We start from the raw sequence: 14,176 nt of genomic DNA on the forward strand, positions 1-14,176 counted from the left end.
ATCGTGTGTTGGCATAGCCCCGGTAGTGGGGGTTTTTTCTATTTCCTGCCTTCTATATGCAGACGATATTCTTATCCTTGATTTAACTCCTAAGGGTTTAGCTAATCGTCTGCAGGCTCTACATCATTTTGCAGAGACCCACTTCATGAAGATAAATGCCACAAAAAGTAAAATCGTGCATTACAGGGAGGAAAAAATCTAAATCTGAGAATTTTGGTTGGTCAGTCGGTGGTCAGAAATTGGAGGTGGTTAAAACATATACCTTTTTAGGAAAAATAATTTCTGCAAACCTGAGTGAGAAGCCGCACATCGATAATAATTCTCGTAAAGCCCTGTCCCAAGGTAGAAGTTTGAGCGCTCTTTATTCCGCCACAGGGAGAAGACACTTTGCTTGTTTACTCGAGGTTTATAGGGCAAAAATTCCATCAACCCTCCTGTATGGTATAGAATTGGTCGATTTAAAGCATTGGGGTTTTCTACAGTCGGTCGAAGGAAAATTATTAAGGTCTATAACCTCTCTTAACTCTGCTTGTTCTGTAGCTGCCTGCAGACTTGAGTTTGGTCTCCATAGCAGTTGGGTGCAGGGCCTGTCTGCCTTAGTACGATGGGTTGCCAGCCTTGCTAGAGGAGAAAGGGGTACTCTGAGATCCCTTCTCAAGGGGGAATTGTTGGGAAGTTTTAGAGAGTACTCCCAAATTGTTAAGAACTTCAGAAAGGCTGTGGCACTTCTCGAGTTAGATGAGAGTACTATTTTTACTATTTCTCCTTCCCAGCTAAAATCTCTTCTGAAACAGGCTTCCTGGACTCTTTGTTTTACGTTGGACAAAAAGTCCATGATAGATAAGAAGGGAGGTGCTCTTCCGATTAATACATACTCAAGGAAGCTTGCCCAACCCTATGTCTCATGGAATTTACCTCATGGTGTTCGGAGATTTTGGTTCCTCTTGAGGCAGGACCTATTGCCACTTAATACTCTTTTGGCAAAATGGTATGGGTCCTCTCCCTTATGCAACTTATGTAATATGTCTGCACAGGATCGAACTCATGTATTGTTTATATGTCCTGTATTGCGTCCACTTCGCTTAAAGTGGTTAAGACCAATATGTTTGCAATTGGGTATTCTTGATATGAACTCTTTTTTGCAGGCTTTATATACTCCTCCAAATGAAATGTTTTGCTTCAATATTTTTAACTTTTTTAAAGGTTTTTTAGCTATTTATTGATGAAATATGGAGGTCTTGTGTTGTAAATTGTCTTGTTCAGTGGAGAGTGTTGTAATTGTCATTTTGTACTTTGGGAATATGTATTTGCATTTGTGTATTTTGATTATGTGGCCCTCTTTGGAGTGCCAAAACATAATAAAATAAATTGATTGAAATTGAAAAAATTGATTGTGTTATTTTTATTCACAGTGTGGTGTAAATCTGACTCATCTGTTGTTTCTAAGTCTACTCTATCTCTTTTAATGTTAGCCACTCTCTCATGTGTATTAGTACTATTCTGCTTGTTCGTAATCATCAAATAGGGAATGGCCACTGTTAATACTAGCCACATTATGAGTACTAAAAATATGCTACATATACACATCCTACAGCACTTCTTTATACAGCTTCGGTTCGGTTTTCCAGCAACTCTATTATCAGACATTTTGGGATAAGAAGATTTCTCTGCTTTAATTCAGAAATTTTGTATGGGATAACACCTTAAGTTCTCTCTTTCTTTCAAGTTGGTCTCACTTCCTCGTCAATCCGTTCTGCATTCAAATCTTCATCACTTTCTTCATTTATGTCAAGATTTTCGAAGACTTCAAGAATGACATATGTCCATTCAGGACCCCTGAACTTAATATTCAATGTTCTCAATCTTGGGCTTCTTCGTTTGTAAGTTTCAGTTGACGGCCCAGACTGGCTGGATACTTCGTTTACTTGATCAGGTTCTCCACTTATTGTCTTAAGGCGGTATTTCAGTCTTTTAATGATACTTGGCCAATTATCGTCTTTCCTTACTTGCTTAGCTTGCACTGCACCGTCAGTTTCCTCAATGGTTCTTTTGTTTTCATTTATTTGTGGCACAATTTGATCATTTTCTTCTTCTTCTTCAGATTTCCTTGCTATCTGACCTTGTCCAGGGCTTATTATTTTAGCCTGTTCTGCCTGGATGTGTTCTTCTACCTTAATCTGACCCTGTTCAGGATTGTTTGTAATTGTTTTTTCTTCTTTATCTTGAACCTGTTTTTCTTTGCCTATCTGGTCCTGTTCAGGTCTTTCTGACTCTTGATTTTCTTCTGCCTGAACGTATCCTCAAAGGTCTGTCTGACCCTGCTCAGACTCATGAATGGAGTTTTTCTTTTCTTCGGTCTGAGTAGATTGTTCTTTCCATATCTGTTCCTGCTCAGGTATCCCTAATAACTGTACTCCTACTTTCCTGAGCACGTTCTTCTATTCCTAACTGATTCTCACTCTCTTCCTCTCTATCTAATTTTGTTTGGCTTCTGGTTCTTACAATTACTTCTGGAATGTCCACTACTGGGATCCAGTCGTCCTGATAGATGCTTGGTTGTTCTTGGTCAGCTACTTCAGGATCTGCTATGGGAGATTCTTCAGCTGCACAACCTTCAGCAACTTCATCTGCTCGTCTCAATTGAGGATTTTCCTCTTCAGGAGCTGGCACTCTTTTTGTATGGCTTGCATGAATCCAATTAGGCAAACCTGCACATTTTACAGCTGTTGATGTAACCAATATAACCTGATGTGGTTTATCCCACCTTGGTGCTAGGCACGATTCTCCAGTGTGATTCTTCACAACTACCCAGTCACCGGGATTCAGATCATGCGCTTGGCTCAGCTGCCTGTTGACTGAGTCTTCCCCAACCTGGTGAGAGATAGAACGCACTTGGTCAGCCAACTCTTTGCAATACTCCAAATCCAAAACATCAGTTATATTCAACAGCTTGTGTCCTGGTATACATGCCTGTCTTATTGTTCTTCCCATGAGTATTTCATGGGGACTCAATCCAGTATTTTTGTCAGTAATACTTCTGAGTCCCATCAGAACAAGAGGTAAAGCATCAGGCCACTCCAGTGGGGTGAATGCGCATACATTTCCCAGTCTTGACAAGATTGTGCCATTTAATTGTTCTACCACTCCAGAAGCCTCAGTGTAATTTTTGTTCGACTTTGAATGCTTCATAAATTAATCGGATTATCTCATTATTAAAATGAGATCCTCTGTCTGATTCAATCGTTACTGGAAACCCAAATCTCAGGATAAGTTCACATAATAAGAGTTTGGCCACTGTCAAGCTGTCATTTCTTCAGGTCGGGTATGCTTCCACCCACTTTGAAAAGAAACAAACTATGACAAGTATATAGTTCAACCCTCGACAGGCAGGCAATTGAATGAAATCTATTTGAAGTCTTACAAAAGGACCTTCTGCTTTTCCAATCTTTCCCATACTAACCACTGTTTTCCGGCCAGGATTCATTTGTTGATATGTTAAGCATCTTTGGCAAAGACTCTCTGCAACAGTCCTGAACTTTGCTTTAAACCAATCTTGTCTGAAAAGTCTGATCATAGCATCTCTGCCTACATGTGTGTCTCCATGATACATCCTAGCCATAGGTGCAAGCATACAGTCTGGCATCAATGGTCTGCCATCATAACACACCATCTTCTGCCCTTTCTTGACATCCTATTTTCACCCACTCCTCTTTCTCTCTAATTTCTACTTCATCTTGTAAATCTTTTACCTCCTCCCATGTTCCCAATCCTGCAAGTAGCATAAGTTGGCAGCTGATTCCACATCTTTCAATTTTCTTTTTTAATGCAATTTTATGTGTGGCATAGTGCTGGGCTACTTGGTCAGCATATCTGTTACCTGCTATCACATAGTCATCCCCTGACTGGTGAGCAGCACACTTGACCACTGCCACTTCGTTTGGTAATTGAATTACCTCTATCAATTCTTTCACAAATTTTCCATTTTTAATGGGGGTTCCTGAAGAAGTCAGGAAATCCCTCTGGATCCAAAGCTGGCCAAAGTCGTGCACAACCCCGTGGATCAGTGAAAATGGTTACTTTCCAATTTTTCGCGATTTTGCAAGCTTTAATTAAAGCTATTAATTCAACTAATTGTGCAGACCTGACTTCTGGTAAATAGGATGCTTCGACTATTTCAGCCAATGTTCATACAGCATAAGCAGCACTCAACCCTCCTTCCTCATGACGCATGCATGAGCCATCTACAAATAATTCATGGTCTGCATCTTTCAAAGGTTCTTCCTGTATGTCTGGTCGGTGTTTGGTACGGAGTTCTGTCACGTCGAGACATTCATGTTCGAGCTTATCTCTCACCTCTTCTTGGTATGGATCTGGCAACAAGGTAGCTGGGTTAAGAACAGTACACCTGACTATGGTCAAATTTTCAGCCTTGAGTATGATTCTTTCATACTTAGTTAATCGACTAGGGGTAAGATACTGAGTTTGAGTTCTTGTTAAAAGAATCACGACTGAATGAGGGACGTACACCTTTGCAGGGTATCCCATCACAATTGATTCGCTTTGTTCCAGGTTCACACAGGTTGCGGTTACAGGTTTTAGACAACCTGGCAATGCACATGCTACGGGGTCTAAAGTAGCAGAAAAATACACAACAGGTCGTCGCATTAGACCATTTCCTTGTGTTAGGACTGAGAGTGCACAATTATCTCTCTCATAGCAGAATAATGCAAATTCTTTTGAGTAATCTGGCATTCCCAGAGCAGGTGCTTCACACAGACAGCTTTGTAATTTCACAAAAGCTCCCATGCTCTCATCATCCCACTCTAGTGGGTCCTTTGCTCTCTTTTTCGTCATCTGTCTCAGGGGTTTAGCCAGTAAGGAAAACCCTACTATCCACTGCCTACAATATCCTACGACCCCAAGAAACATCCTTATTTCTCTTTGGGTTCGTGGCAATTGCATTTGCCTTATTATTTTTATTCTTTCAGAGGTCACCTTCCTAACCCCTTTCTCTATTTGATGTCCATGGTATTTAACCGAGTCTAGGCAAAACTGTAATTTCTCTGGGGACACTTTATGTCCACCTTTAGCCAGATGATTTAACAAGGATATTGAATCAGTAACACAGTCATCTCTAGTTTTCGACGCAACCAATAGGTCGTCAATATACTGCACCAGGACTGACTCTCTGGGCAACACAAGAGATTCAAGACATCTCTTTATAATTTGGTTAAAGATTAAATGACTTTCAGTGTACCCTTGAGGCACACGATTCCACATGTAAACACGCTCCTCAAATTTGAACAAAAATAAAAACTGACTATCTGGATGCAATGGAATGGAGAAGAAAGCATGGCATAAATCAATTACAGGAAACCAACCTGCCTTCCACGATATCTGGTACAGAATTACAGCTGGGTTGGGCACTACTGGGCAACACGTTACAACAATCTTATTTATTTTCCTCAGGTCCTGAACCACCCTATATTTCCGGTTAGGTTTCTTAATGCCAAATATGGGTGAATTACAAGGACTGCTCATTATTTCTTTTAAAATACCTTGCTCGACTAATCGCCTAATTTCCGCTGCAACACCTGCTTTAATTTCAGGACTCATTTTGTATTGTCGAGTATATGGATAGATGGCACCTTCTTTCACCGTCACTTTCACAGGATCTATATTTGCCATTAATCCTACCTCTTTTCCGGTAAAATCCCATACTTCAGGATTTACTGTTATTTTGACCTCAGCTGGTAATTCACTTTGTCATCAAAGAATACAGTTCATCTACCTCCGTTCCTTGTTTAGCTAACATGAATTTGCAAACTCCGTCTTCATCTGGGGTCTGAATTGCAACACCATCCGGTGTGCAATATATTGTGCAATTCATTTTGCACAATAAGTCTCTTCCAAGCAAGTTTACTGGACTAGAGTCGCACACTACAATTTCTTTGAAATTACCGATTCGTACCTCCATGGGTTCTGTGATTGGGGTTCTGATCTGTTTATTTGAAATGCCTACTACTTTAATTGCTTCATTCAAGAGGGGTAGGTTTGGAATGCCTACTGTTCTCACATTAGAACGGGTAGTACCAGTGTCCAACAGGAAGGTGATGTTGTTTCCTTTTACTTTACCCTCAATATATGGACCTGACTGATCTACCGGTAGGGATGCACCAAGTACACACTCTCCTTCCTCCCCCCTCAGGCACCGTCATTGTGTGTCACAGTCAAAATATGGATCCTGTAAAAGAAACTGCGATATTACAAAATCTTTCTTACCGCTTCCTTCTGGAAATCCGGTGTCCACACTGTACTTGGCTTGACTCGCAAAATATGGCTTAGGGGCAGGTGGCAATTGGCGCTGTAGGTTTATAACCTGTTGCGGTTGACTCATTAACACCTCATTCTGCGTCTGTGGATTTAAATTTTGATTTGTGCCATTATTATGTATGTTTTTACACTTGTTTTTCAAATGTTCCAATTTCCCGCACCCGTGACAGGAAAATGTTTTCTTTGCCTCTTCTCTGCTCAACTTCCCTCTTGGCTTACCCCCACTATTGTCACTCTGGCCTTGCCCCTTTCCTTGATATTCTGACTGTTTATTTAATTGGAGTTCTTGCTGTTCTGCTTATCTTACTTGAACCCACATTACCTTTTTTTCTAAAGACTTTAGTCTCTTAACAATTTCATCTCCACAGTACTTGGCATATTTGAGGATCTCGTCTATGGGCTTTGATTGCCAGCATAGCATGTGCTGCTTAATCATTTGGGATATATCTTGTCTTAGCCCTGACACAAATCGATACACAAAATGAGTCATGTCCCTATCTCCTATACTTTCAAAACCACTATACTATTTGAACACCTGTAACAGGCGTTCATAGTAAGCATGTACAGACTTGTCCTTCTCCTGGGTTGTTCTGTTTTACCCAATCAGTTTCTTTTGGGGGAATTTTACCTTTCAGGAAAGTGATCACCTGGTGATATTTTTTCATTACATCTTCTGACGGGCCTCCTGTCTTTGGATCCCTTGGATACTCATCACTGGGCCAATCTATGGTAATTTTACATTCTGTCCACAAATCTGCAGGTACCTCTATGTCAAACAGACCATCCAGATCTTTCAGCAAAACCTTTGAGACCTTCACAAACCTTTTGACTTGCCTGTACCATTCCACTGGTTTTTCTCTCAATTTTGGAAAATCATTAGAAAAAGACAAAATATCCTGCCTGGACCATGGGACATGTACATACCCCTCTCCTGGTACTTCCCTCATCGGACACAATCTCTCAACATTTTCTGTTTCTCTCATTGCATATTCAGTTGTCGTTCGATTTACCTGTGCTTCTTCCTTTTTCTTTGTCCACCTAGTTTTCCATCTGTCTAGATCTCCCCATTTTTGCAATAAAAATAATAACTCTCTGATCTGTAATTTTCTTCCTGACACATTCATATTTTCCAAATCTTTATCAGAAACTTCTGTTCTATAGGGTTTCTGCAACACTTTCGACCTCCCTATGTCAATTCCCATTTCAGATGCCGAGCTTGCCAATTTCACATGAAATATTTTTGTATTTCAGGTGATGCTTCTGCAAATGAACAGTAACTCTTCCTCACTATATGTGTTTAACCTGTCTAGACCCACATTTCCAGCTATCATCTCTTCCAGTTCCACTCGTAATTTGAAAATGTCTAATATTTTCGGCTGGGGTTTCCGTTTCTCTATTTCTTGTGCCCATCTTTCGATTTCTTCTGGGGTCACTATTGTGGCACTTCTAGCGCCTGCTAAAGTTTCTAATATAACTTCCTTTGAACAACCGGGCAGATTTCTTTTCGGAGTTTCATTTATCTGTTCTCTTGTAGGTAAATCCATTAATGATATTACTGATTCACATTCACTAGCTTGGTCATCAATTATTATTTTTTCTTTTCTGGGTTCAATGATTGGAGTAGTCATGACAGGTGTTTTAGAACAGTGTGACTTTTCCCCGTATAATGGGACTACAGGACCTATAGTCACTGGTATCGTTAGTGCTTCCGGACGTGTACTTAACTGGGTTATTTTCAGTATCAATTTGCTTCTATTCTTATTTATCGCTCCCTTTTCCTTTTCATGAAGAACTCTCTCTATTGTGGTTTCATGAATAACCTCTGGAACTAAGGGTGTATCCAATATCGGGGCACTCGGGGAAGTTCTATTTGGACCCTCTTGATAAGGTGAAGGATTTTTCATTAAAATATCTTCTAAATAATCATCTTCTGAATCTCCGCTACCTGCCATTGTTAAATATTTTGTTTTCTCTGAGCATTTGCCTCCAGCCTGTTCCTCTCTCATTAACACAGGATATAAGCCTTCCGCCACCATGGCCTGTCTCCATTGTTTCATTTGACTAGCTCAAGTCTCTCGGGGAAATTTTGGATAATATTTACTCACGCTCCTGTTACTTTGTGGTCTATCATGCTCAAATGCTTCAGTCTCCCACTCTTCTAGAGCTTTGTACTGGGTCAATCTAGATCTGGGTTCTAGTACATTCATTCGAGTTCGTAAATTATGTAAAATTCTCCCATTAAAGGTTCCGAACTCAGAAAATGCTAATACTCCATCTTTTGTATATTCTACCCAATTTTCTAACTATACACAGGTATGATAGCCTCTTTCCATCATCATATATGATGCAGGTGTTTTCGGGGGAGGGATAAGAATTCCTTCTCTAGTCTTAATGGGTTTATCCTTTTTAAATGAATTCTTCATTTTCTGCATATATGAAATTTTTCTCTTTTTCCGTACATTGCGTGCTTGTGCTGGTTAAGATACTGTTCGTAAGCATAACCTACAAATCTTCTATCTGGTCGGGTCCCTATTAATGTCGGATCGTACATACAACTTCCGTTATCTAGTATTACTCTTGGGGCTTCTATTTTGATAACCAATCAAAAATTTGTTTCTATTCTAATGATCCTCCAATGCGTTCTGTATTTTAGCGACCTTTCAACTTCTACTTTCCTTATTCTTTTAGCCAATACTTGCGCTGCTTTTCTGTAACGTCAGTATCACTCCTTAGTACTGACCCCTCCTTTACAATTTTGCATCAACTACACGCCCACTGTCTCAACCAATCCCAGTGCAGCTCTCAGTGAAGTCAGTGCAGCACCCACAACTGACCCCTCCTTTACAAGGTAATGCGAAAACTTAATTTCTCACAATTTTTGACACAAATTTCATTAATTAACAACGTAGAACATTCACTACTGTGTCCGATCTGCTAAATTCAAAGAATAGTCAACTTTTTTACTGCGAGTAAAACCCTTTAACTTACTCTTCACACACTACGAGTAAAACCTTTCCACTTACTCTTCACTCAAGCATCAGAGAACCTGCTACTCCTTCAGTATTACCCTTCTAGGTGATATAAGATCAAAATTTCACCAGCGAACTCCTTGTTACCAATTACTCTCACTTTCACGCAAAGAAATAATCCCTAACTCGGTGCTTCTAGTCCTGCGTAACTTTCAGCACCTTCTTGATCCGGGCAAGTAACATCACTGCAGTGTGGCTTCCATTTGCCACCTGCTATTCAATATTCCCGGGAATTTCCAGACAACATGAAGTAATACATAACAGGTTTCGTTAAAAACATAAATCATTGGGATCGCCCTACCTGATATTAAAGCGTACTATTGGGCTTCACAGCTCACAGTCATCAATCAATGGCTTCACGTACCTGACACAGACCCTGCCTACCGGCTAGACAGAGTGTCCCTGGGAAAAGGGGGCGTCAATAGGGTGCTCTACAACAAACGGGAAACCCGAGACCTCATGGGCCCAACGGCACACACAATTCGTATATGGCACATGGTAACTAAGCACCTGGGCTGGTCAGACAGACTGACACAACACACTCCACTGTGGGATGCAAGCTGACTAGGTACATTGGGGGAAAGTAAAGGGTTTCAAAAATGGGATTTGATAGGAATCTCCCGGCTGGGAGACCTCTGGCAAAATGGAGAAGTCATCAGTTTCGCCTACCTACAAGAACAATACACGATGGCTCCGGGCGAGCAATTCCGATATATGCAAATTAAACACGCGATAGCTGCAGCCCTCCCAACAGCAGAAGTACTCCCTGAATCATCCCCTCTAGAGGACCGACTGCTCACTGACTATTTTCACAAAAAAGCAACCTCACTCACCTATAAAAAAAATTATCACTAACCAGACAGACCCACTTGACCGACTCAGGGCGCTCTGGCAGACAGCGGTGGGAGACATGGACGACCCTGACTGGCGAGATGCGATTGCCACTTCTTTAGGCAATGCAATCTCCTCTAGACTGCGATTGGTGCAGTTTAAAATCTTGCACAGGACCTATTATACACAAGTAGTACTGCACAAGATGGGAAGAACTCCTGATCCATACTGTTTACGCCTCTGTGGCGCCATAGGTACCTTTTATCACACTCTATGGGACTGTACAAAGCTCACACCATACTGGGCGGCAGTGATGGAAACCATCACGGAGGTCACAGAGAAACAAGCCCTGCCTGAGCCTAAATGCTGCCTCCTCAACATCTGGGGACCAACGGACCATAACCACGCGGAGCGTCAATGGGCAACGACAGGCATGATGATAGCCAAAAGAAACATAGCACAAAAATGGGGAGCAGGAAATATACCGACTTTACTGGACTGGTGTAGAGACATGGACATAGCCATGGTAGCTGAGAAGGCCACATTCATTCACAGGAATTGCTCAAAGAAAAGGGGAAGGGTGTGGGGCAAATGGAACGAATATAGGGGGAACATCTGTACACCTCCGGAGTTGGATCATGACTCGGAAGATGACATTTAACTCAACTGTGGTCATATAAGTGTTGCTGCACCTGTGGAACCTGTATTCTGTATAACTGTCTGTGCATAACACCTTGATTGTAAAACTGTATATGCAGATCATTTGCTGTTTCAATAAAAAAAAAACATAAATCATTAATTCAATTCGCAAATAATTCCTACCTAACTAACTGAATCAAACCATATCTCTGCTACCAAATAAAACTGATCCAGCTGAGTTTACCAGCTCAGGTTACATACACACCACAACACTCACTTGGGCCCATATACATTCATACGATGAGCTAGCAAATATCCGCCGGGATCAATTTAGATGTACCTGTGTGAAAATCTTCTCTCACCAACTCTTACCAACCCTGTCTCATTTTGTAAAAAATTCTCTTGTCGATAGATCTGATTGTAGATTAGAATAGGTAAGAAATATCATTAACCTCAATTTCAAAGACCACAGACTCAAAGGGTTTTTCTTAAGATTTATCTGATCAAAATAATTTGTGAGTCAAGTCAAAATACATGTTAACACCAAATTTCTCCATCAGGAAAGAAAGTAAAGTTAGATTAAATCAATTCACAGTTAATAATTTTGTGATGACAGCGCCTGAAGGGGAAGAAATAGAGAGCAGCACGAGGACATTACCATACAGAATTATATTTACCTAGAATGATGTGAGGACCTGGACAACAGGGAGCCAAAGATTCAGGACAGGTTCAGGACAGGTTAGGTAACATCTTCTAGTGCAACACCAGCGTCGCACCCCTCTCTGGTACTACTCTCTCCGGCTAGGACTCGTCCGGAAACCCCTTCTTAGATGTGCCTGCTCGGTTCTGCCTTCCGCGAATTTCCCCTAAGTGTTGGTTTCTTCGATCAGCTCACAGACAGCATCTCAGCATGGCATCTGCATCTCTCGTGTGCAGCAGCATCTCTGGGGCAGTGGTGTCTAACTAATCTAAACTACGTCTGTTATACTATTCTTGTGTATGTTCCACCCCCAAATGTTTCAATATTGTGAAAACCCCTAATTCTGATTGGGCCAGGCAATGGGGAGAGGTCATCACACCATACCGAGTATAATATTTTCTTTAGTTCTTTTGTCTAATTTCCCGCCCCTTAAATTTTCTTTCCCAAGCTTTATTCCCACCCGCATTTCACATGTGGATCAATATTTTAGGCAACGTTGTATTTTATATTTCCTCTTGCTGGTTCAAGTGTTGAGCTTCTCATGCGCTTCTTGTGAGCACGTCCTTGGCTGTGGTTCAATTGTGCCATCAGAGCGGGTTTTCAGTGTGCATGCGCATCCAATAGGTGGGTATGATTCTCAGTCACCCTCCAACGCCCAAATACGAACTAAAAATAAAGTCAAAGAAAAACATGTTAGAATATGAAATAAATGAATTCACTGTATACCACTTATTCCTACTCTAATCCCATTTCCTTAGATATATCTTTAGCAATAGCAATTTAGTAAACTTGCAGGGTTTAGTTGCGGAAATAGCATGCGCAATAACATGTGAGTTTCAAGCAGCCATGTGAAAAGCTAGTGTGCAGCTGCAAAGTTTTCCCACGAAGCGAAAGAAGACGTCATACTACGTAGATGCAGTAGACGCATGCGCAGAGACTTTCCCGCGTTTTGGCGGCCATTTTTAGTGACACTCTGGTTACTGGTTAGTAATACACATAGGCAAGCATCCCCTGGATACAATATAATGAATGTAATGCACTATTAGTATTTACGAACAAGTTGGTTACATTATTATATGTTATTTGAGAGGATTGCATACAAGCAATTCTCTTTTATTCAGAACCTTGCTCCCTCAGTGTCACCCCTGTTCTCCTTTGACCCTTGGGCAAATGCCTCACCATCTGCATTTTAAAACTAATTCCAGTTTCTATTTACACTGACCTTCACAATTAAATTGAGCAACATTGACATTAAAGATGGTTTAGATACAGACTCTGTATTGTGAAGCTCTTTGCTTGTTTGGTAAATTGATACATTTTTCCTAGGCAATAGCCTTGATCTTCAGTCTAAGAACTTCAGACTCCTATGCAAGGATGGAAGCCTCCGAAACGTCACAGAGTGGAAGCAATGCAGCCTGGCCAGGGTACCTGCTCGAGCCGTCATGGTGAGGCCTGACGTTGATGCATCTGAGATCTTTGGACTACTCAATGCGGGACAGGTAAGTTGGTTTGTAATATTTAATGCATCCCTGTCCGGTTGTTTAGAGTACAATGAGCATCCTCTGAAAGCCCTGGGCAGTAATATCAGCCATTACATAGGATATGCCTAAGATTTAAAAGAGGGTTATAGATGTCCCTCCACTAACTTAACAATGAATGACAAACACATTAATAACCTGAGATTCCCTATTTAATCAAAGACAGGCTTCTGTTAAAGACTTCGTAATTTGAGGTTCCTTTTCTCAACAACCATGTTTTAGGAACAGCACAAGTATATTACGCCATGCTATAAATTGTTTGGCCAGTGGAATGTTCACTTTGGAAAGAGAATTCTGAAACTATGGTCCAGGCACCTGTATCTGACTTCACGGCTAGAATATATTATTAATTCCTTTGTAGGGCTATCTGATTGCCAGTTTGGCATCCTGTAGATGAAGCAGAACTAAGTGCACCACATTACACAGCTGCAGGCAATATTGCATCAATTAAGACATACACAACATTATTCGTAAGTGTTGAATTTAGAAGAGAGCTTCCTATCTGGCTGACAAATTAAGGCTCTCAAATCCCTCTCTAGAATAGCTGGGAAATCTAAAAATCTCATTCAAATCTGTGGACCCTGTTCCTGAACTTGGACCACAGTATTTTGTGCATTTTCAAAGCTATGAGGTTGAATGAGCTGCCTGCCAATCAAAGTAAGCTGAACACACACTGGAAGTAAAAACTGAATATAAAAGAAGGACATAAGAGTGCATAGAGGTAGATCCAACCAATCCAGAAAGGGTACTAGAAACTGTCATGGAAGTCCTGTGAAGAATTTAGGATTTTTCAGAGGTTCTAGAAACATGCAAGGTGGGCGACTGGCATAGACAAGCAGGGAGGGAGTTCTGCAGTTTAGGGACAGGAAGATCACAACATTGAAATTGATTGCGGCTGAATGGAGGAAGAGAGGGTTTCCAGCCTGACTTTGGTGGCAGAGTGTAGACAGCGAAGAGGCATAAACAGTGAAAGGGGAGAAATGATGTAAGGAGGGAACAAGCGGTGGACATAGCCAATTAATGAGAGTAGAACTGAAGATGGAATGGAAAAGGTAGCCAGCGAAGAGCAACAAGATGGCCAGAAAGGCCATCTGTGGTAAAAAGTT

At 41.1% G+C, this 14,176-nt stretch overlaps 1 protein-coding gene across 1 annotated transcript in view; it reads left to right on the forward strand.

Annotated features, from left to right (window-relative positions):
* Positions 1 to 14,176, forward strand: part of MELTF (melanotransferrin) — a 297,224-nt gene that overhangs the window by 160,571 nt on the left and 122,477 nt on the right. Inside the window, exon 7 of the mRNA XM_085635302.1 lies at positions 12,859 to 13,031. Coding sequence (XP_085491428.1) covers positions 12,859 to 13,031 — 173 coding nt within the window. The remainder of the gene's footprint in view (positions 1 to 12,858; positions 13,032 to 14,176) is intronic.

Source organism: Triturus cristatus, chromosome 11, assembly GCF_964204655.1.
Source record: "Triturus cristatus chromosome 11, aTriCri1.1, whole genome shotgun sequence".
In the NCBI taxonomy this organism is placed as follows: domain Eukaryota; kingdom Metazoa; phylum Chordata; class Amphibia; order Caudata; family Salamandridae; genus Triturus; species Triturus cristatus.